Source organism: Xenia sp. Carnegie-2017, unplaced genomic scaffold (assembly GCF_021976095.1).
Source record: "Xenia sp. Carnegie-2017 unplaced genomic scaffold, XeniaSp_v1 HiC_scaffold_24, whole genome shotgun sequence".
Classification (NCBI taxonomy): domain Eukaryota; kingdom Metazoa; phylum Cnidaria; class Anthozoa; order Malacalcyonacea; family Xeniidae; genus Xenia; species Xenia sp. Carnegie-2017.
Genome location: NW_025813487.1, coordinates 5,858,190 through 5,883,589, shown reverse-complemented (window position 1 = coordinate 5,883,589; position 25,400 = coordinate 5,858,190). Strand labels below are relative to the sequence as shown.

Genomic DNA, 25,400 nt, shown 5'->3' with positions numbered 1-25,400 from the left:
TGAGTTTTTTTCTTACGATGTTCTAACTTTAAGTGTAATACATAAAAGCTTTATAATCTGACATATGTAGCTATGGTAACTTTAGTAAAAAATTAAATTGCTTAAATGATTGATAATTGTGGTTTACGATGACAACCCAAATAATACTGCACAAAAGCGTATGTTTGCGATGACACAAACCGCAGAATTAACAGATTTAAAAACAGGTCCAAATGGCTTAAATCTGGGTATGTTATTCATATTAATTTAATTTATTTTAAAGATCTTCCAGATTATTATGATATTTAAAAAATCAATTAAAACTCATCTGACTCTATGCGGAACCCATTTTCAAACACTTTGAAAAGGATTTTAAGCTTGATTTTATCGGGTGCACAAAGACTTAATTGTTCTTGCAAATCATTTTGTGCGTGTTTTGTTTTCTTTAATTTGAAGGTTTTGAATTGGTTCGCAGAAAATCACGACAAACATTTATAGTGTTACAATTTAAATTAGTGTGCCAAATTTCTACAAAATTTCCATTATATTTTGTGATTCTATACATTTTGGTCACATCTATTTGTCACACCGCTCTACCAGTTGAGCTATTGAGTTAAAATTAACTGGTTTTGGTTACAAGTTGTATGTTCATAAATTGTGGCAAAATCGTTTCTTGGTGAATCAATCTTCCAAAAGAAAATTATTCCTGAAATTTGCCAAAATAAAAGAAATCCATAAAATTTCTTTTTAAAACAAAAATTTCGAAACAATCCCAACCACTTCAATAAATCTCAAGGTCTCAGGATGAATTTTTAATGTTTGCGCCCTTGATAAGATTGGGGATAGTTGCTTTGTTTAAATTTATGTCTATATGATACCGCTGCGCCCTCATAAGGTTCTGCTTTAATAGTATTGTAATCTGCATTGAGAAACAAAGATTTTTATGATCCTGTCATTTATAAACACAGACACAGACAAAATAAGTAGCTATACAATTGCATTCTAAAAGCTATACTCACTTTCTTAAGCACTGAGAGAGGCTTAAAAACCACCTCATAACTATTCGAAGACGACATTTTTACTCAAGTGATTGCTTCATTTGAAGTATTTTATCAAACGTTGTTATGGAGAGAAAAAAGAGAGACAGATAGAAAAAAATGGAATGCATTATTCTTTACACAGAAACTTATCATTGAAAGTTAACGTCGTATATTTCTCATTAGAAATTGACGGAAATTATACACGCGATTTTACTGGGATCAAACACCTTGGATTCCTCATTATGTTCAATATTAAGCTAGAGCTCTTATAAAACAGGTGGAGAAATGACTCCTTGTCATCGATGGAGAAATTATTTTGCCATTGATTATTGGAATCGGAGTTTCGCTGTTTGCACTCAATGAGAGTGAACTTTTAGAATACAAAAATAAATATTTGTAATGAACCTGTCACATAAAGTGCGCGCTTATAGTCATACATGCTGAAGCTCTCAAAGAAGTGAAACTATCGTAATGTGAGATAACGTAAGATAATGCCGATGTTCATAGAAAAAAACGGACAGATTCAGACTGAAAAATCTCACGCTCAAAGATGTCTTCGTTAACCTTCAATTGCCAAAATAGATCATCGTGCGTATTTTTCTTAATCTCATACTCATTTTCAGTATTTAATTAGCATCTAAGTTAAACAAGTGGTCTACCTTAATGACAACAAAATATAAATGCATGTCTACAATTCACAGCCAACACGGTATATTCTGTGTAGTAAATTTCTACATTCTTTTGAAAGCAGAATATGTGCTTTACACGAACAATTAAATTTAGGCTGCGTTTACACAATACCGGATTCGCTCATCACGACATCTTCATTTACTTTAAAGGAGTAACTCTATAGATTTAGAGCTTATTAAGCTGATAGATTTAATCCATTTGATTGCGTTTCTGACGTTGAACAATTTCACTGCCTTTTAACATAATGAATATTCAACCTGCTACGATAGCTATCAGGTATAGTGTAAGTGGGGCCTTATAATTAGAGATTTTAACACCCCCCTCCAAAAACATATTCAAGTTATCTCGGTTTGCTGGCTCTGAATGTGTGACGCAATTTTCTCGTATAGCTATACAAGGCTACGAGCATAAAAAAACAAGTGAGAAACACTGTTTTGATTATAACGAGGAAACGGTCCGCAAATACTGATAACACTAGTTTTTTTGTTTTGGTTAATATTATGTGAAAATTACAGAAAACTATATTCTTCAGATAGAATATTAATAATTTAAACATTTGGATGGTTAGGATATGAAACAAATCCAAGTGTAGCAACACAAGCAAAATTCTTTCAAACAGCTACCAATGACATGCAAGAGTGTATAAAATTAATGTAAATCTTTGCGACGCAAAAATGCAAGCCATTAAAACGAGCTACATTGAAAAGCACGAAAAAAAGATCACGAACAGAATTTCAATATTTTCATACTCCAAGTTTTCACTTGACGTGGTCAAGTGATTGTAACAAGACAATCAAAGATGATTTTCTTACAATAATCAATTTCTTTCCGATTGATTGTGACAATCATCGGAACGGTTCGTCAAAACTGAAATAAGCCACTAGCAAACACTTATTTAACACCCATAAGTGCACGGTACTAGGAAGACTGAACGAGGCTATGTTTTAGAACGATATAATTAGTTAATATACCGTTCACATCGATGAGTCGACTCATCGTAGATAAAATACTGTCAAGTGTGAACTTTTATTCATGTATTGCAAAACTTTATGTAGTTTTTTCCTTCAGTGAGACCTTTCATGACATCCTGTTATATATGACATGAACAAATTTAAGATTCAATTATAATGATGGCATTAAAAGCCGTATTTACTGAAGAGTAACGTTCCATGCATACATAACAACAAATGTTCAACAATACATTGACACAACTTAGTGAACTTACGAAGCATTGACTATTTTATATGCAGTAGCTAGTTACTATTGATTTCTACTAGGATCTTGGTTTTATTTGCCGAACAATAAAATGGTACACAACTGAAGTAACTGAGAATAAGAAACCATTATTTCATGTCCCCTCAGCCTTGATTTGCCACAGCCATTGTTGTTAGCCGGCATCCGTACTTTATCGTGTGAGCTAGGAAATTCCGACCATACCAATCTCGCATTTAGAATGGCGTGTTTGTTGCATTGTATTTGACTTGAACAAGACATTACAGATGGTTTAACTGCCATCCATCGTTTTGTTCGCAAAGCTGTTGTGATTTTGATAAAACGTTGCTACAACTATTTACATCCAATTGATTTTGACAGGTTTTGTATCTGAATATTGAAAAATATGACCAAAAAATGTCCCGTGTTGACCAAGATCACGGTTAAAAAAATCGATCTGGACTAAGCGGCCCGAGACAAAAACGTCCAGCGGTTCCATACCAACAAATGACAATTACGTATAGAAAATGTATAAAATCACACGTTTTTATGGAGAAAAAAAGAGAGACAGTTAGAAAAAAATGGGATGCATTATTCTTTACACAGAAACTTATCATTGAAAGTTAATTTCGTGACAATATGATCCCGACCAGGCGGCCCGAGACAAAAAAAAGTCCAGCGGTTCCGTACAAACAAATGAAAAATGCCTATAGAAATCCGAGGTCTCATTCATCTCACGTTTTTGGAGTCAATCCATCATGGCTCTCATATAAACATGCGCTTTCTATGCCCATATATGAAGGAGAAGATTCGGACAGCAATGACTGGGAATAAAGATTCTACACAAGCTTGCTTGTTTTTCAAATTAAAATATACCGCCTTGTCACGTTCTTGGGTTTAATTGTAAAGTGCAAATACTACACATAGCTGATATTGGCATTTTACTCGCTTTAATGCAAGAAAGTCGAGCAACTAATTTCAACAGGATTGGACGACCAATCCTTGCATGTGGATGCGTAAAACGCATCATATTATGACTTGCACGAAAAAAACATTGACAGACCTCAAGTCTTAACTTGAAACCCAACTTACATTAAATAACTCTAAGTATTGAAGAATCTTTTACTCTGAAATTGGAAACTACCGTGTGTTTGCTGAGAATTCATTTTTAGCTAATGGACGCGTTTGTACCTTGTTAACCAAATGAGATAGCAATAAAAAGCTCAAAAATCCAGTAAAGAGGTTAAATCCATCCAGTCATTTTCCTTCAAATTTGCTCTCTGATTTGGAATTTCTATTTTCTAGACAGTTGCATGCTTCATATTTTTGCCTGATTTTATATATTGTAATGTAACTTTGTTGGCGGGAAACAATAAAACAATATAAAAAATCGCCCAGGCAAATCGCAATGGTTTTTGCTATATTTCAGCCGTCTTCTTGCGATCGCACCGCCTTTAAAACCGTTCATTTCGTATAGAGCGTACATAAAGGGAGTTGCCATTGATGACGTGTCACTGACTCACTTCGTACAAATATACGATATAAAGAAAGGACGGTTAACGAAATAAATATCATGATAATTTCACTGAACGTAACTTTCCCATCAAGATAATTGAGCGGACATCCAGAGTTTTAGTTACGGTCAAAAATTACAATTTGACTGGATGTGCACAAGATCAATTCAACATTTAAGATGGACGATGATTTTCCTATTTTAAACCAAACGTGTCTTAGAGCCTTTATTTAGCAACACGAGACTTCATGTATAGCCCTTATATTATAAATATCTTTGGAGAATGCTTATTTTATATTAAATTATGCATGCTATCAACAATTTGCCGGTGATCAGCGAATTGCTTCGTATATATTTGTGTTGACGTTGAACTTTGGCTGCGGACAAACACCACTAAAGCGTGCACTATTGCAACGAATTGACCGTTTGAATGTCTGCCTGCTTTGAAATTTTTGAATACGTCCATTTACTTGAAACTATCTACGAGATTTGAAGGCCAACGAGAGTAAAAGTTGTTACACAGGCTTGCTATATTGCCATAATCTCGACTGTAGTCGCTTTCTGAACATCTTGGGGTGATTTGTGAACATAAAAATTCTTTAATAGCATCTATATGCACCAAGGTAAAACGCCATATTGGTCATAGAGTTTTAGTGTATATGAAACATGTTTGTTACTCTGTGGGTAGTCTTTGGTGATGTATGCATTCAATTTCCAGTTCAATGTACAAGGACTTGCACTTTGTAGGGAAACACATCCTTCTCTTTTCCAATAAACGTAAAGTTTTCCTTCGGGCGCTTTTCGTTTCACGATGTTGCACAAGTAAATATTTATAAGCAACGACTCTAAAAGAAAAAATAAAATGATCTCTTTACAATATGCCATCATTTTTCAATAAAATATAAACATGTCAAACTGACAAACTCAGTGTGGACAAAAGATATGTCGCGTTTCATCTGCGCAAGTGTCAAGCTGTTTGCATCTTGTGCTTTTTTAAAACTCTCATCAATTATTGTTAACTTTAAACTCACATTTTTATGCATAATTGACGACGATTATAATAAAATGGTATTTAAAAACGAAAAAACAAGAATAACCCCTTTATTTTAAATGCCTAGCGTTTGTGTACAGTTCGGCCAAATTACCCCAAACTTTTTAAGCTTGAACAGCATTTTAGCTTTGCCATTTTTGTGCTCAAGCTATGTCAAAAGTGCTTCTCACTCTTAAAATGGTTGTTAATAAACAAAGACGTTTTGTCAGATGAACTGTTGAAAGTTCAACCACCTAGTTCAGCATTGCGAACTAATCACTTAAGCAACATTTTGTTAACTGTTCAGTTTTGTATACACACAACGTGTATACACTTATTTATAGAAACCAAAAGATCATAAAATTTTACTCTCGGCGCATCTGTGATTCTATTTTGACAAAGATTCAACACTGCTTAGACGTGGACTTTCGGGCTTATAACTTTGTCTCGCTATATAAGATTTACGATAGGATCTGACCTACGCTCGGCGGAAGTAGCTAATGAGAAAACTGGAGCTAGCGCTGTTGCAATGAATTGTGAAGAGTAATTAAAAATACCTCCATACTAAGAAACTACATCAAATCTGCAAACATCATTTTGGGCGTGTTTTGATATCAAAATCATACATATTCTCTGCCAAGAGTGAACCGAGGGCTTTGTAGCTATTTCGGGACATTTTAGAGTTTATTTTATTTTAGTCAACTTCATCTAGCTACCTCTATATTACAAAAACTGTTGCACAAAAGTAAACAACTTCTCCAAACTGGACGTTTTTGTCTTTCACTCCACTTTCAAGTACTTTTTCTAAAAATGAGTTGATTTGGTCAATGCCGGGCGTCGTGTTTCGTGCAATTGGTATTATGTTTTACGTTTTTTTTGTCATAGCAAAAAAAGCGTAGCTCTTTTGCTTTCATATGTAGTTTATTTCATAACAATCATAAATGATTCGAGTAGTTCTCAAATGAAAATTGTAAGCGAAAATTGCATTTTTGTATCAATGGGAATTGAGTGCTGCTTAATAAGGTTTCACCGCCATTTGAAACAAAAGCAAGTGAAGCAGCGGGTTTTACCATGTATCATACCACGCTAGGTAATCTATAAGAAATTTAGATGATCTTTAAGAAATGTAGATAATCTTTAATAAATGCAGATAATCTTTAATAAATGTAGATAATCTTTAATAAATGTAGATAATCTTTAATAAATGTAGATTATCTTTAATAAATGTAGATAATCTTTAATAAATGTAGATAATCTTTAATAAATATAGATAATCTTTAAGAAATGCAGACAATCTTTAATAAATGTAGATAATTTTAATAAATGTAGATGATCTTTAATAAATGTAGATCCATTTGACAAATAACGGTACCGGTTGAGTAAAACTGCCAACCGTTTTCGTGGAAAAAACTTTCAACATCAAAATTTCATATCTTTTGCAGCTAAGGCATGTTCATGCAAACACTACGTCGAGCGAGGCATTTTTTATGCCATGCTTTCGGTGGGTAAAAAGTAAAAACACTCGAAAATGCGAGCAAAAAATCCTTCAACACTATAGGATAATGGTGTTCTTTCAGAAAATCTCAGAGGTCACGCACTTGGTTATTTCTATTCGACAGAAATTCCTCGACAAAATATCCTTTTCCATAATAATAATTTGACTTGCTGCTGATTTGTTATTTCTTTACACAAAACCTTAATTTTACGCTTACTCCCCATGGATTAATATTGTGAGAAAAGTAAAGACAAGTTTGGTGTCGTATTTCAGCGTGTGTTTATGAAGGAACAAAAAACGACAATTAATCTAATTTTCAAGTTTTGACAAACATCAACAAACGGAAAACAATAGTTGAATTCGATTTTTGCTTTGAATGAAAAAAGAAAAAAGAATTTTAGATTTGATTTTTCAAATTTGCTTTTTGTATAATATTATAAGTAAATTACATTTATTTGAGATTACTTATGATTGTTCGATTGTTTATAAGCTAATTGTTAATCTCCGAGAGTGTCAGAGCACTCGGTTGCATCAATTCAGACAGTCAGTCTTACTTTCATATAATGACATTTACAATCTTGTAATGAAAAGGTTAAAAGTAACTTTAAACTTGCCGCTGGTGAACCTTATAAAGTTAATCATTTCTACCTTTATTTTTACTCGTTGATATGAATTGACAATCAATGTTTGTTATTTGACAGCGCGTGATCAAATACTTTCCTAGAGGTGGTTGATTATGGCCGGAACGAACTGGTATCGGTTTGAGTCGATTGAGGATATACTCTTACTTTATGCAGAGCATCAAAATGCTATTTGCTATATATAAGTGTCTGACTTGATTCAAAAGCAAATAGATGACAGTTTTCATATTTTTCTCAGGCATAACCTTTTTTGTGCATGCTTATCAGTCTTATATATTATTATGCGGGTATTTATTCAAAATCATGACGTCATATATTTAGCTGAAAAATTTTGCTACGGCTTATAAACAAACAGCATGACTAAACTTTTTTCTTGATACTCTTGTATTGACCAAGACCGGAACGAAATGGCACCGGTTTGATTTCGTTCCAGTCTAGAAAGCAATTAATTAGCGACTTTATTTTTATGCAGCGTATATAAATGCCAATAACATACACGAGTATCTGTATGACTTGAATCAAAAGTAAAGGGATGACGGTTTTGATAATTTTTCTGAGCATAACTTCTCTAGAGCAGGCTTATCAGTCTCTCGCATGTGAAGTACCCGCTCGTCATTTTTGTCCTTCCATAAACAATCCAACACATTTTGTACTATTGACAATGACCGGAACGAGCTGGTACCAGTTTGACTCCGTTCCAGTCTGTAGAGCAATTACTGTAGCTTTAAGCAGAGGATATAAATGCCAATGATATGCATGAGTGTCTGACCAGACTCAAAAGTTGAAAGATGACAAGTTTCATAATTTTTCTAAGCATAACTTTTTTTGTGCAGGCTTATGATTCTTCAGCTTGTGATGCACCAGTTGGTCATTTTTGCTCTTCGATAAATAATCCATCACATTTTGTAAAATGTGGCAAAGGAAAATATCAAGACCTAACAGGTCAAACATCTTGCAAATCGTGTAAGGATGGTGAATACAATATTCAAAGTGGAAGATCAAAATGCAAAGTTTGCCCAGTTGGTCATTCTTGTCTTCGGAAAAATAAATTACCTGTAAAGTGTCGTAAAGGTCATTATCAAGAGCAAAAAGGAAAAACGTTTTGCCGAGTCTGTCCAACTGGCAAATTTTGTTCCACAACTGGACCTGTCATACACAAAAAGAACACTAGCCCATTACCAGCCGAAAAACTGGCGGCGATTCGGAGGGCCGCAAAATTTGCAAAAGAAGCTTACAAAGAAGTAAATCCTCCTGATTCAAGGTTGAAAGACGGCGAGAGGGTGAAAGGCTTTGTCAAGTACGAAGGAAATCAAATTGTTGTATCTTTTCAGGGTTCTAATGACGCTACTGACTGGTATAGGAATCTCAAGTTTCTCAAACAAAGCTATCCAGGCTGCCGAAATTGCGAAGTACACATTGGATTCTTTCAGTCTTACAATTCACTAAAAAGGGCAATGCTTCAAAAAGTAACAGCTTTATCTGACCAACATCCCCGCTCTAGAGTTTTGGTGACAGGTCATTCACTTGGAGGAGCTATTGCAACTTTGGCAGCAGTTGATTTGAACAAGGCAGGAGATTTGGTCCATTTAATAACCTTTGGCTCACCTAGGGTTGGTAACAAACAATTTAAAGCACACGTCAACGATCTTTTGGAGGGATGCAATCTCAGAGTGACGTATAAGAAAGACGTTGTTACAGTCATCCCCCCTATTATGAATTATCTACATGTTGGTCAAGAAATTCATTGTGTTGGTAAAGACAAATGCCACCAATATCCCGCAAATCAAGATGTAACACATTTTAGAGCGAATATTGCTGATCACTTTATGGACAACTATCTTACAATATAAGAAAATGAAAAATGGATCGATGTAGTAGGTGTAGGAAATAATGTTATGATACATTTCATAAGGATTAGTTATTAGTTTATGTGACGTATTATGCACATGATATAGTATAAACAAGTCATCAGACAAAAAGTTTGTGATAGTGTGATTAGGTTGAACTGGCAACATGTTATCATGGTATTAGCTATTAAATAAATGTATAAAATGCAATGCAGTCGCGCTTTTTAAATGAAGCCCGATGGAAATTGTTTTAGAGGTAACTAAAAAATATTGGTCGTTCACAGTGAGTCGTAATTGTTCATGGTGAACATAAAAAAGATAGTTGAAGCATTTTCGAGTATCTTTGAAGATGTTGGTGAACTGCGTTGTGACATTTGTTTCTGTTAGAGGTATTCTCTACATGGATTTTGCACTGTGTCTGACTACTGAGATCCCATTCAAGGTCTCTAACATCATTTGTGCCACTGTATTATAAAGTGAAGGGTTTGACTAGTCATATAACTCTTGTTGGAATAATAACGTATAACTCGTTAAATTCAATTTCCATTATTGAATATATTGCTCTTTTTTGAATTGAAAAAACCCAATTACTTTTAACAAGCCAATCGTTTCTAGTGAACCTCATGATAAATATAGATGAAATGACGAGAAAAATTAAACGCCTGTAATTGTGCACTATATTCCATATTTTACGATTGAGTCATCTAATTAAATCTACTCAGCTTTTGGCTTGTCATGTTTTTAACTTATTTGAGTTGCCTCCCTGCATAAGATAAAATGCTTACTTGCAAGTAATTGTGATAATGTCTGTAAAACAAGTTTGCTTTAATTTGTTTGCTAGGCAAATTTTTGTATCGCTACCAGTTAGTCTTCGTTCCAGGCTACAGAGCAATTGCTGTTACTTTATTCAGATGATAGAAGTAGAACTTGTAAAACAAATATAAGAGCTCACGTAATAAAATACCCGACAAGTTGTTGGCGATTCCCACACCTGCAAAATATGCACAACAGGCGTACGTAGTAGCAAGGCCTGCTGATTCAAGATTATTGGACGCAGGAGATAGAAGTGTTAGAAGATTTGTCAAGTACAAAGAAAATATGAGTGTTGTATGGTTTCAGGGTTCTGCCAACTTTGAAGACTGGAAAATAATCTCAAGTTCTTGCAAAAATCATATATGGGCTGCGAAACTTGCAAAGTATCGCCATTTGCAACACATTCTTCATCACCAACGTAATTTGAGATTCCGTAAGATCATGCCGATGTTCAGAGAAACAAAAATGGACAAATTCAGTCTCGAAAATCTCACGCTCAAAGTTGTCCTCATCAACTTCAATTTGCCAGAATAGATCATCGGGATTATTTTCAGAACCTCATACTCATTTTTAGTATTTAGCATCTAAGTTAAACAGGTGGTCTACCTCAATGACAACAGAATAAATGTATGTCTAAAGGTCACAGCCCAAACTCTATATTATGTATAGTAAATCGCTACAATGTTTTGAAAGTAGGATATGTGCTTTACACGATCAACAAATTTATATCTTGAGATTTTAAAACCCTCCTCCCCAAACAAATTCAAGTTATCTCGGTTTGTTGGCTCTGAGTGTGTGACGCAATTTTCTCGTATAGCTATACGAGGCTACGAGCATAAAAAAACAAGTGAGAAACACTGTTTTGATTATAACGAGGAAACGGTCCGCAAATACTGATAACACTAGTTTTTTTGTTTTGGTTAATACTACGTGAAAATTACAGAAAACTATATTCTTCAGATAAAACATTATTAATTGAAACATTTGGATGTTTAGGATGTAAAACAAATCCAAGTGTAGCAACATTTTTATAAAATCACGAGCAAAGTTCTTCTAAATAGCTAAAAATGACATGCAAGAGTGTGTAAACTTAATGTAAATCCGTGTAAAGTAAATGCTTTAAACCCGGGAGTATCGTTACATGTTTGTAAATGTGGATCGTCCAGGTTGCTATTGTCCTGAGAAGGACTGTTTTTGTTGTTGTTGACTGATGTTTCGACAACCGACAAGCACGAAAAAAAGTCACGAACAGAATTCCAATGTTTTCATACTCTAAGTTTTCAATTGACGACGAGTTGGAGTAAATGTCACAAGACAATTGAATTTGATTTTCTTACAATATTCAAATCTCTTCCGTACGATTGTGACAATCTTCGGAACGGTTCGTCAAAACTGAAATAAGGCATTAGCAAACACTTATTTAACACCCATAAGTGCACGGTACTATGAAGACTGAACGAGGCTATGTTTTAGAACGATATAATTAGTTAATATACTGTTCACATCGATGAGTCGACTCATCGTAGATAAAATACTGTCAAGTGTGAACTTACATTTATGCATTGCTAAACCTTGTGTAGTGTTTTCCTTCAGTGAGTCTTTTCATGACATTCTGTTATATATGACATGAATAAATTTAAGATTCAATAATAATGATGGCATTACAGGCGGTATATACACCCCACGTTCTAGTTACGCCTCTGTGCGTCACTGCTAGCTAATCCATTTGCTTTGCTGTAACAATTTATTAATACCTTCTTTACGATTGCTTACATCCGTATTATTGATCTCTGTGTTCAGACTGGATTCACACATGAACAAAGAACTTGCAAGATGTACTTTTGAGAACTTTTTGCAAAGACGTTTTGATGAAAATTATCCTTTAGCAACAATATTGTAATATTGTAACTAACGAAATGCCATAATCCACATCTGTAGTAGTCTTCAATGACAGTATTTAAGACTAAGCAAGTTAGGATGTCATAAAAATGCAAGCTTTGCAAGTGATCGGAAACGTCAGTTTTTTCCATTGTCAATTCAGGATATACCACGTTTACGCTCTTCGTACTTATTTTAAAAATATATAAAAATATCATACATTTACCGGATCTTGACATAAATTATCTTATGAGCATTACATATCATATTGCACGCATGCGTACTTTGAACATTTGCTGTGAACAAGAACCACAAAAATTTTCAGTACTTGCATTACATTGACAGTATGAATGTTTGTCTTATTTATTATTCGTGTAGAAGTTGTTTGTTTTCAAACTATTAACAAAATTTGAAGGACAACGAGAGCAAACATTGTTACACAGCTTTGTGGAATCGCCATAATCTCGACTGTAATCTCTTTCTGAACATGTTGTCACTTGTGAACATAAAGCTTCTTTTACAGCATTTTAGCATGTAGATGAAATGCTAAGTTGAGCATAAAGTTTGAGATCACTTGAAATGATCTTGCTCTACTGTGTGTATGTAAATTTTAGCGATATATGTATTCAATTTCCAGTTCAATGTTCAACTTTGTAAGGACACACATTCTTCTCTTTTTGAAAATACGTAAAGTTTTCCTTCGGGCAATTTTTGTTTCACGATTTTTGCGCAAGTAGACATCGATAAAAAACGTCTGTAGAAGAAGGGAGAAATGGTTCGCGTTAGTGAAATGTTCCATATTTTTGACTTGCGCTCAGGTCTTGTTTCAAGGGTGCTAACACGAAACTGAACTACTCTAACGTTGCAAATTGTTGATGTCTTTTGTTTTCAAATAAAATAGCCCCGATGATCTATTACAGAGTATGAATGTGCATTTTTCACCGAATTTGAGACAATTAAATTTTGATGAAATAAAATTTTTCTTCATAAATTTTTCTTTATCAGAAACATGAGTGAGCAGAGAAGGTAAAATAAACGTGTGTGTTCAAAATAAATATGTATCCAATGCAGTAAAGGCACAAAAAATGAGATAGATGCAACTGTTAACTTTAAACAGTGATCTTTTTGCAAATGAAAGACATGAAGCTCTTTAAATGAAACCTGTATTATGATTTGCTAAAGATTTTCGAAAGGATTTGAAAATCAAAGGACAATAAGGCCGACTTGCGGATGAAACAAAAGATATCGGGCAGTTTCAAAGTTTTCAAGACGACCTAGGAGGCAAATTTCCTAAAATTTCTTCAAATAGTTCAATTTCCTTGATAGCAAGGGAAAAGACATCGCCTGTTTTGGAATTTAGCAAAACACAGAATTTAGCTTCTAAGAAATACCTTATAGGTTAAAGTTATTTTAATTGACATTTGTGAAGTACTTGAAAATTTTCAAATGTATATAAAAATCAAAGTGAAACAAGTACAAAAAAGATGTGTTGCAACGAAGTCAAAAGAAATGAGTGTTCTACACGTGATTGAGCCTTATTTGGAGGACTGAAAGGCCTGTGCTTTTCATGGAAACATGGTCATTTCCCTTTGTGTAGTTGCTACGGAACTGTCACAACATTGTGTCTTGCCCATAAATGTACGAAAAAATTTTTTCTTGATATTTAAGGAGGGTCTTAATGTAACTGTAAATAAACTCGTTTTGATACCTTTCATCATATTTTTTTTATCATTTGCTTGATTTTTATAATTTTGACTTCATGCTCGACTTTTACTCTTGAATGAGCAGGTCTCACATTGATAGCAGTTTTATATTAGTTCCTATAAATACTGAATTGCATTGCCTGTTGAACTACTTGAAATAATTCTTATATTTAGGCATAAAGATTGATCGCATGTGAATCAAATCTTGTTGTTTGTGAAACTTTGGCAATGTATACATACGATTTCAAGCCCAATGTACAAAGATTTGCACTTCGTACTGACAAGCATTATTCTCACTCGTTGAAAATACGTAAAGTTTCCCTTTTAGTTCAACAATTTAACAATTTAACATCAAAATTCTTACTAGTATTTATATTATTATCAATGCATTCCAATGCATAATACGTAAAAACGAGTAATCATAAAGAATCATACAAAGTATCCACCAACTATAAAATTTAAAAAAATCATGCAAGTAGTATTGAGACTGACACTAAGTGTTGCTATATTGAATCAAACTATGTGTGAAGTTTTTCTGAATACAAATGAATATAATAATATGTTTAATTTAACTGAATCTCATGCAATTAAAATCACATTTAAAAGTGCAAAAAAGACAATGGGCAGCATTCCATTGGCTCCGTGTTGTCTGTTTCCACTATTAATGCGTGCAGGCTCAGATCGCAAGTCGGATGAGGGCGCAGCATAAGTGTCACAATTCGTTTTAAGTTGATTTCTCATAGTATTCAAAACATTCCAAATACTCGACGACTGTGGCAATCTTCTGAATGGTTCGTCGATACTACAAGAGATAACATTTAAATAAAGTGTGCAATACTATAAGGCACTATGCATGGATAACGAGCCGTGAATAATGCAATACAGTTTTTTATGCACAACATAATTACGTTAATCATAATCAAAAATTGTTGTTGTAAGCAGCATAAAAATTTATTTAACAACTTGTAACTTTTCCAAGTCAGGGAATCCCAGATTTCGTGAAACAAATAATGCTATATGATATGTATACTGAGTAGATTGAACTTCGAATGATAATGGATGGAAAATTTCGTTAATACATGACAAACGTGTAAAAAAAATTTTCATAACATACCAGTCACTGACAACCTGATGACAATCATTACTATCCATTTTTACCAAGAGCTCAGTTTCATTTGCTGAGCAATAAATTGCTGCACAATCAATTTCAGTCATTTGTGACACACATGAATCTGAAAAAATCCTTCCACCATCACCGTATCGTAGATTACGAAGACGTCTCAAAGCTGGCTGGATTCTTACAGAAGTTTTTTGATATTCTTCAAGGAGCCACGATGTCATCTGGAAGTAAATTTAAAGTATGATTATGGATATCCTTCGTAAATAATTTAGACAAATTCTTAAATATTGAGTTTAGATATCATCTAAGTCTTTATCATCAACTGATCTATTTATGAGATAGGATCGTGACCGATGTATCATAACAACCTAAACAGAGGCGAATTGTCGGCTATGGCTGCTTCACCTACTGCCCAATTTTATCTAAAGACATAGTCATTTTTTGTTGAAAAATTATCAATGTTTTACTCTTTTTGTTCACTAACGCTATCCGTGATTTCTAAGTAAAATGACGTAAATTAGAAATAAAACAAGACCCTTGGCAAGCGTTTACTATAGGTAAAGAAGTGTTTTTTGCGAATGCTTTCTGTGGGCCGAAGATTATAAAAATGGGAATGGGGTTTCGCTAGTCAAGCGTGCAACAAAACATTACGAATTATTTAAATGCACTAGATTACTCATGGGAACGAAATGCTGCCTGAAGCAGTTTATCCGTTTTGAAGAATGTGAATTGTTATCTAGTAATATATTGTCGTATGGCAAATTAAATACCCCATTGACCTTTACGGCAGATATTCTCCTAATTTTTGTAACAATAACATGTAAATCTTTTTCTCTCATTTTAAACTTTCTCATAAATATCTGTTGCATTTTCGGCAGAAGCACATAGTGTGTGACTTTTCCAATATGTACGTTTTTTCAACAGTAGAAAATCATACAGAGAAAAGACACAAGACTGGAGAAAGCTGTTCAAAATCTGTTTTGTTATTTGATACCTAATTTTTTATTTTTGGCTGTCTGAATTTTGTCATCAATTTTCAAATTTGAACTTAAATTTAATGCGAACATTTCAGAACACATGTCACACTGAATTTTAATGCCCCTTAGGTCAAATGAAACAGCAAGATTGTATATATTTTCAGAATATCTTACAATTAAGGCTTATAACTGAACTTATTTCTAACAATGAGCTACTTCTACCATTATTGGCCATGCCAAATGGCAAATGGATGCCTTGAAAGAAAATCAAACACTTTTAAAAGTTAATTGGATTTATATACGCAGCCACTGCATTAGATGAACATGGAACTCTTTTCAATCCATTAAACTGACGAAAGATCTGAATCTTGCATCAATTTACTACATGATTTAATCATCATTTAGGAAATTTAATATGCAAGAATTACTGCTGGTTTCATTGGCGTCAATCCTGCAATAATTAAGTGCGGGGACCAGAAATTGTTTTAAGAAGAAATTAGCCAGGCATAGCAGAATGTATGAATATGCTCCCCCCTAAAATTAATACAGGATTGACGCCAATGGTTGGTTAATTTGTTCTACTTTTATACCGTTTTTTTTCATATGAATTACGAGCCAATTTCCAAATTTCTTTTTTCTGAGAAGACATTAAATTTGTTTAACTAGACTTAGACTTGATTTTTCTTGCATTTTCGATACATATAAGCAAAACAACTTTTCCTTTCCTCATTAGAACATGTCATGCATGTTTAGCTTATATGCATGATTCACTTCATCTTCCGTAGTGCATCACGAATTGCTCAATTCTGATAGTATTACCTTTGATAGTTTTATACATGCACGTGGTTAATAATTTGAAATGCATGAGCTAGATCAAGTACAAACACTATAGAGTACCTCAAAATAAATTACTGAGTCGCATTTTGGCGAATATTTACATTTCTAGACACTTTAGAGGTAAATTCACAGGTAAAACTATATTCTTTAAAAATGAAAAACCAATAGTGTTTTTCTGAATGTAATTTGAATTTAAAATTGAGGAGATATGATTTATTCTGAGGTATCTTCGATCCGCTACTGTTCAGAGGATTCGTTGTATTCGAGCTCATAGAAAATGTACACGATCGTTTAGTTCTGACCAGGGACGCCGGAACGGCAAAAGGGCAGGAGGGGCAAGCCTTTGTGGAAGGGCACATTGGTGAAATATACTAAAAATAATCTCATAGTGATAAACAGCAAAGAGATGTGCTACATGCAATACACTGTACAGAAGCACATGTCCGCAGTGTTGTCGATGAATATTAACGATATATAACTATCAAACGATGCCATGTCACTAATTTACAATTTGTCATCACTCATGTATTGTATTTTCCAAAGTATCTAATTCTTCTTTCATTTCTCTGTGAAAAGTCTTTGGCAATTACATCTATTTCCCCCATATCCATGTGTTGCTTCTGAATGTTGGAGAACATGATATCATTCAGATGATTTCCTTCATTGTTTGACCGCAGCCATGTTTTGAGACAACGAATTACGCTGAATGTGCGTTCGCACAAGGCAAATAAGAGTGGCAATGTGTAGTATAGTATAATTAGTTTGTGGATCTCTGAGCACCTTTTCTTTGCTAACTGCATGGCATTGAATATCTCTGCTATTGTTGAAATACACGTGACTTCTGTTATTTTTTTCTTCTGATCCGCGTTGTAAAGCTCAAGAATGGTGGGAAAATCATCAAGCTGCTTTCTTAGAACATCTTTATCAATCAAAGAATTGCTTAATCCATCTAAAGATACTCCTCTTTCTTTCATAGAGTTAAGTAACAGTTTCTCGATACATTTGATCTGGAAAAGATCATCTTGTTCAAATCGCGATCCTAGACCTGAGATGATTGCATCAATGGCTTGGTAGTACGTGCTTCGCATTGGTGTTATATTCGCACTGTTGTAAACTGAGGCATCTGTGACGTGAGGCTTTCTGTTATTAACATTTCTTCATTATTCATTCATCTTGGAACTTTTCTTAGTCTAGTGCCAGTGCCAAAATTTTCACTAAATTCCAGTGGAAACGACATTATAACACAAAAAACTTTCTTAGCGTCATCAAGTGTACGCTCAAACTCTTCTTCGCTTCTCATCTTATGAAGACGTTGCAGGACATGTCTTATTGAAAATAGAGCGTACTCAGCTGAAATATCCAGTTATCAAATCCAACTTCATAACTGCAAAACATTCCCTTTATCTTAGAGTGAGTAGAACAAATTTCGCAAAAAGCTTATTTTTTTCTCGATTGTACACTAGCCACTCATAATTTCGTAACCACTGACCTTGGAAATATTGACCATGCTTCACACTACTTGCCTTGTCTTCACTTGTTAAGTCTTTCTCATGTTTTACCCATGTCGCTTTCATGCATATCTTTTCTGTTTCACCAATCAGACTTTTCGGTTTGGACCATTTTTGTGATTCACAGTCTGAGGCTTTTTCAGTATTGACAGTTATTACAGCGTGAATTCCGCTTGTTGAAGCAGAATCAAAATCATGGTCTGTGTTTCCTTTTGCAAACAGCGATGTTATCTTAGATTGACCTGGTTTAGCCGCTGCTTTCGCTAATGCTTTTGCTGAATCTTTTATACATCTTTCTGCTCTTGGCATTGCAGAAAAAGCGATAAGATGCAATAAATATCCCTCTCAAAATCATCAGTGCTTAGGTGACTGAGCCATTTATGCCAGCAGATGTTTACCATTAAAAATATCTTTACTATACGTCATGTTCCTGTTACTTTTTTGGATTTAATAATAATGAAAGGAATTTGCAAAGGTATTGTGATTTTTAGTTGTTTACATTTAAAAATGACGTTTCACGGTTGTCGAGGAATCCGCTCCTCAGCTGGTTCACTAACACTCTTCGTTTTGAAGCTTTTATTTTACAAGCCAAACAAGCTGCAAGTACATCACTGGAGTATTATTACGCTATCTATTAGAGTTAATTATTTACATGTTATTTACACTATCGGTAATTACATAAGTCGAGCTTTCCTTTACGTCATTAGCAGTACTCACTCTTTCATTGCGTTTCAAGTTCTCACGCGTTGCAACAAAAAAGAAGAACTAAACAAACAAAGAACTTACAAAACGTACTTAAAACAATTAAATGTTAAAGGAAAACTAACATAGTTACGACAATTTTATTGCTAAGCTAAAAATATGCAATATACCACAACGGTTAAGTAGTCTTTATCTTGGATTAAAAACAATAAATTTTCAACCTGTAGGGCACTTTTGCCCTCCCCCAGTTCCGGCGTCCCTGGTTCTGACCAAGTACGTTCACAAAGCGTACATTCACAATGTGAGATAAAGTACGTACAAAAAATCAGTGAGCCGTTAGTACGAAAAAGCTGGAAATTGAATGAGCTACTTAAAGCCAATGTGATGATCTAAAAGGAATCACATGTGAGTGATGTGAACACAAATTGTTTTTGTTGGCAAAAAGTTAAAGTGGCTGCGTGTGTGATTATGACTTGCGCGAAAAAAACTCCGGCAGAACTTAAGTCGCTTAACTCGAGTAATCAGCATGGTTAACTTGAAACCCAACCTACTTTAACTAACCCTAAGTATTCAATGATCTATTACGCTGAAATTGGAAACTACCGTGTGTTTGCTCAGATTTCTTGTGGTGCTAATCGACGCGTTTATACTTCTACCCCTGAATGTGACGGATTTTAGTGAAGGCAATAAAGAGCTTAAAACTCTTGTAATCTAGGTAAAATCACACCAGTTACTTTCATTCAAATTTGTGATCTGATCTATAGAAATTTTGAATTTTTAATTTCTAGAAAAATGCCTGCTTCATAATTAAATTGTAACGTAAGTTTAATTGGAGGAAACAATTATATAATACAAAAAAATTGTCCAGACAAAATTCAATGCCCTCTTCCTATAATTTTGACTGTCCTTTTAAGCACCTCCCGTGCAATTTTATAACCATTCCGGCACCCTGTATATTTTGTACAAACCATAAAGAAAGGCAAGGGCGGATCTAGAGTAGGTCAAATCCGTCGCGCGACTGATGTTCGAAAATCAAAAATTACCTATTCATATTAATTAAAAATTCATTAATTATTCTTACTTTAATATCGCATTTACTTCGTGATAAAAATTCAGCTTTATTTATTATTGAAAACTAATGACTAATGCAATGAATATCTCGTTGGTAACCAGATCAGTTGAATTTTAATTGACCTGGAATAACCGACTGATAAGCGGGGTGGCTTGACTGGTTCAACTGATAAAGGAGTCTATGAACGCTAAAAACGCTTATTTTATTGGTCAATGGCCAGATCAGTGGACCGTCTGGAATGGTCTCGACCGATAAGAGGGGTGGCCGGACGTATAAGGGAGTCCAATTGCTATCTTACAATTGGTTCATTTGAATTTTTGTTTTATTGTAATTGGTTTGACGGATTTCGACTGATAGCCAACTGAACTAACATAGTCAAGCTCACTGTCTGAATTGAATGTTTGATCGTGTCATAGTAATTTTTATAAGCATGATAAAAACTAAACTACAATCAGATGGAATTTCATTGAAATCTTTTACAAATTCATATATTGACATGAATGCTGCTGTCCAAACTGTGAATTTTTTTAAGAGGGTGAAAAATTTATGAATGAATTGTAAATGCTTGGCAAAGACGATCTCACGAGCGACATTTTAGTCATTGATGTTTAAAAGAAAGCCAACATTGTTTTGAGTTTTATCAGCAGAAATTTACATCCAAAATCGTAAGTAAAGGACAAGTGAAGTGTATGTAAGTTCGTTTGGAGGAAACAATTATATAATACAAAAAATTGTCCAGACAAATTTCAATGCCATTTTTCTATATTTTTGACTATCCTTTTACGCACCCCCCGTGCATTTTTATAACCGTTCCGGCGCCCTGTAATTTTCGTACAAACTATAAAAAAGGAATTGGCATTGATGACGTGTTACTGACTCACTGCATATAATAGAACATGATATGAAGTAAAGAAGGTTAAAGGGGAACTGCACCCAAAAATAATGTTGGTCTTAAAAGTTCCATTTTTATGCAAAGGTTACTATATTTTGAAATTTTTACATCAGCTATTTTATTTTTGACAAAATCGCGTCTTCAAGTGCGCTATTTGAGCTGTTTTGAGGCTTAGCAGCGTGGGCACAGAAAGCGTCAGCGGAAATTATTTTGACGTCATATCGTCAAACCGATTTGGAGTTGAGTTTACAACAAAGTAAAATAATAACGCACAGCCTAGCACAAAAACAAAACAATCGCTTATAATGGCTTTTTTGGAAGAACCTCGGCCTAATTCACCAATCGATATTGAAATGGAAGACAATCCAACAAACAATATTCGGCCATATCAGTTTGAGCCCGAATGGCCGGCTGATGAACACGAAGAAGCTCACCAGTTTGAGGATAACGAAGAACAGGAATTTTTGTATATTGACGATGAATCTCGGCGCGATAATCTTGAATGGTGGGTAGTAAAATGTTATATTATTCTAGACAATTGTTTCTATCTCAAAAGTACGTTTTCAGTTTTTGAAGTTGACCACGTCCACACACACATAATACTTTAGATTTTAAAGTTTTTATTGTAAGATACAATTTTTATTGAAGTTTTGACATTTACTTTTCAAGATCCTTTCTTTTAACATATTCAGGTGACAATGTGGTAACTGCCAAATAATGGATAATAACGAGGAATGTTTATGCTGCAAAGAGATTTCCAATATTTGTGACAAAAATTTAGAGGCAGTAGAAATGAATGAGACCACCGAAGTCCCTTTGTGCATTACACAACATCCTGGTTTTGAGCCTGTTTGTCTTAACAGGTGGGTTTTACAAACAGCTTGGTACCAGTACAAGCAGCAATATGAGGTAGCATATGATGGGCCCGAAGACAAACTGTACCGCCATATTGCATATAGACAGTTGGCAAGATGGTGCTGGGGTGTCTTGGGTAGAGAAGTGAGAGTCATCTTGCCATCATGTGCAGTTACTCACATTAGAGAAACATTTCCTCCACCTGGCCTTGCAGAGGAATTTCAATTTGAAGGCTTTCACTATGTTGATGAATGAAGTATTTTATTATGATATAGGTATACCCGTTACAATTACTTTGTATGTCAATATTAAAGTGGCATAGCCAGCTCATTTATAGGTCATGCTATGCACATTTATTATTATTAATTTATTACAAAAAAAACAGATTTACAAAGAAATGATTATAAATGTGGCTTGGCTATTACACTGGTTATAATATAACTATAATTAATTACATGAATAGTTTGTGTAATGAAGTGGTGAAACTAGCTATAGCAAAAGGTTTTGCTATGTTAATATTTAAGAATGAATATTTTATAAGTAGTACAAAAGTTGTCTTCACTGATTCAACGTCATATTATATGGGTATGGCAAAACCTATTGCCATAGCTAACATCACCACTGACATTTTATGCAAATCTAGACTGATGTTCCTTTACAAGTACTTCTTTCCTGGGTGGACATGATTTAGAAATGTTCTTTGGAACATTCTCGCCATGATGTACAAGTTCAATCTCCTCAGTTTTGCATGCATTCACAACCTCCGCAAGTAGTTTATCAATGTACTGGTACTCTTTCTTTTCTTTCATTGCTTTTACAACCCATTGCTTCTTGTTTTAGCAAAATTCATTTTGTAACGGCCTTGCCCTTTGTTTGTCCCTGACTTAATGACTGCTTTATAACGTTTAATATTGTTGTTGTGATCTAATGCTGCTAACTGAGTGCGGGCTACAATCCCAGGAAATGAAAAATGCTCTCGCTTTGGGCAATATTTCAGTAAAAGGGAATGTTTAACCTCCAACTCTCCTGTGTGACAAAACTCAGATAGCTTCCGCAGGTCTTTTAGAAGCCTCTTGTCACATATCACCTTCTCTGCAGCGATATATGCTTGTGAAGTAGGAGATAAACACTTCTTCTGCTTTGTTTCTTTTTCTGTTAATTGTTGGTGTCAACATTGATGAAAATATGTGTTCCCCTTCCAGAAATGCTTGTTGGAAATGTGGTTAAGGACAGACTTCCATTTTTCCACCAATTCTTCTGCATTCTTGTTACAACTTGCAGAGCACCACCAAAGATGATTAGAAATGGACTTAATCCAATGGGTAAAGTCATCATTTCCCTTAATGTTAGCCTTCTTTGTTAGCTTTTTTGTGACAGATTTAGACAAATGCCACACATCATATTGGTGATCAATATGAGGGTGTTTGTTTTTCATAGCACTGGCAATCGAAACATGTCTATCTGTTGTTATTCGCTTAACAGGAACTAGCTTTTCAACTTCAGACAGACATCTTTCAAATGCTTCTTTCTCCATAGCATTAGAAGAACTGACTTCAGTACTTTGCACAACATTAAAAGTTACTATCTTTCCAGAGTCAGCCATCATTGTATAAGTACCTTACTTGGCATTATGCCCTGGGCTATCACATTCGTTTAGTTCGTCCAAATTGATCTGCACTCTGATTCTTAGTTATAAAATTTTTATTAAGAAAGAAGTACGACTTTTCTTATCAAATAACAACTCTACTGCGTAGTCTCTAATTTTATTTCTATTTATGCCAATGGTTTCGTGCGTAGGAAATAAATTTTCGTCCCAAATGTGACTTAAAAAAGGGAAATTATGTACAATTATTAGGAAACCACACCTTAATTCTATGCACGAAAGGCTATTTTTACAATGGTTTTATGTAGGATTATTTTCTAACCGTAATGAGTTACACAACCATGTTTATTATTATTCAATGTTTATTAAGGGCAATATATTGGTTTCACATCAGTGGAAACTGTTGTTAAGGTTGAATTCGGAGGACAAGCAAACGGCATTACGCACAGTTTCCACACAAAGAAACCTTCGTATTTGTTAAAAAATAATATTAATCGACATTCCAGTTCTATATGTAGTGCGGAAACTGTGCGATAATGGCCTTTATGGATGTGAAACCGTTCTATTAAAACAGAATACAAATAACCAGCTCAATACTTGCATGTAAGCTATAAAAGTTGCTTGTGTATATACCAACGAATAAAAAATTCTGACGTTTCGAAAAGAAACATTTTGTGATTAGGAGAAGCATTTTGACGCAAGTTTATTATGACTGTGCAATAACTTTACATAAAGCTTTGAGGAGCAATTGACGATATGACGTCAATACAAGCCGCCGCCAATACATATTTCTGCTCCCACGCACCGGATGCCCTAGCTGCAGCATTTCAACTCATTTTTTGTGAAAATATTGATATACTTCATGTATGGGACTTATAATATAAATAACTCATAAGAATACTTTTTATTATATCGAAATATCCTATCAAAAATGTAAGGGTTGATCAGCAAATCGTTTATTTTTAATATATATTTGTGTTGACGTACCTTATACTTTGGCTGCGGACAAGCACCACTGATGGGTGCAGTATTCGCAACACACTGATCGTTTGAATGTCTGCCCTTTTTAAGAGTCTTGCAGAATTTTTGCCTCTTAAACTCATTTACAAGATCCGATGGACAGCGAGAGTAAACGTTGTTACACAGCCTTGCAACATCACCGTAATCTCGACTGTAATCGCTTTCTGAACATCTTGGGGTCCATTGTGAACATAAGGCTTCTTTAACAGCATTTCTGCACAAAGATGAAATGCCAAGTTGAGTATAGAGATTGAGTGCATGTGAAACGACCTTGTTCTTCTGTGTGTAAAGTTTGGCGATGTATGGATTCAATTTCCAGTTTAATGTACAAGGGCTTTCACTTTGTACGAACACACATCCTTCTCTTTTTGAAAATACGTAAAGTTTTCCTTCTGGTGCTTTTCGTTTCACGATGTTGCACAAGTGGGAATTAATAAGTAACGACTGGAGAAGAAGAAATGAAATGATCTCTTTACAATATGCCATCATTTTTCATTCAAGTATAAACATATCGAACTGACAAACTATATGTACACAAAAGATATGTCGCTCTTAGTGGGACTCAAGCTGTGCGGTGACGTATTTCACTAGAAGTTTATGGGTTTTCGCATCTTGTTCTTGGTTAAAACCTTCATCAATTCTTATTTTTAAAGCTCACAATCATGCACAATTGATGAGGATTGTAAGAAAATGGCGTTTAAAAACAAAAAAACAACAAAATAACCTGCGATTTGGACGCCATGCGTTCGCGTGCGACATGTTACGACATGTTTAAAATAGACATGTTTTGACATCTCATGATGCCATCTTCAGTATAAGTGAAATAATAAATAATACAAGATTTATATAAAAGTAATATGATTTATAAATTACAACAATAAAACGGAAATAAGATAAATTAATGGGGAGCGTACGAGAGCGTTATAAACTAAATATTGTATTGAATTTGAAGACTTGAACATTGAGGTCAGGG

General features: G+C 34.3%; 1 protein-coding gene and 1 pseudogene across 1 annotated transcript; both read right to left on the bottom strand.

Moving 5' to 3' along the window:
- Positions 1–14,198: 14,198 nt before the first annotated feature.
- On the bottom strand, positions 14,199–24,962 carry LOC124450932. The gene is made up of 3 exons (XM_047001581.1): positions 24,395–24,962; positions 14,956–15,182; positions 14,199–14,643 (listed from the first exon to the last, which is right to left on the bottom strand). The coding sequence occupies exons 1-3, from the start codon at positions 24,914–24,916 to the stop codon at positions 14,421–14,423; spliced, it is 972 nt and encodes a 323-aa protein (XP_046857537.1). The 5' UTR covers positions 24,917–24,962; the 3' UTR covers positions 14,199–14,420.
- LOC124450930 lies at positions 22,107–23,542 on the bottom strand (annotated as a pseudogene).
- Positions 24,963–25,400: the final 438 nt, after the last annotated feature.

Coding starts and splice junctions, on each gene's coding strand:
- LOC124450932 (XM_047001581.1), bottom strand. CDS start 24,916: ATGATGGCATATTGTAAAGAGATCATTTCATTTCTTCTTCTCCAGTCG. Junction 15,183..24,394: donor GTCCGCAGCCAAAGTATAAG/GTACGTCAACAC, acceptor ATTTACTTCCAG/ATGACATCGTGGCTCCTTGA. Junction 14,644..14,955: donor CATCAGGTTGTCAGTGACTG/GTATGTTATGAA, acceptor TATCTCTTGTAG/TATCGACGAACCATTCAGAA.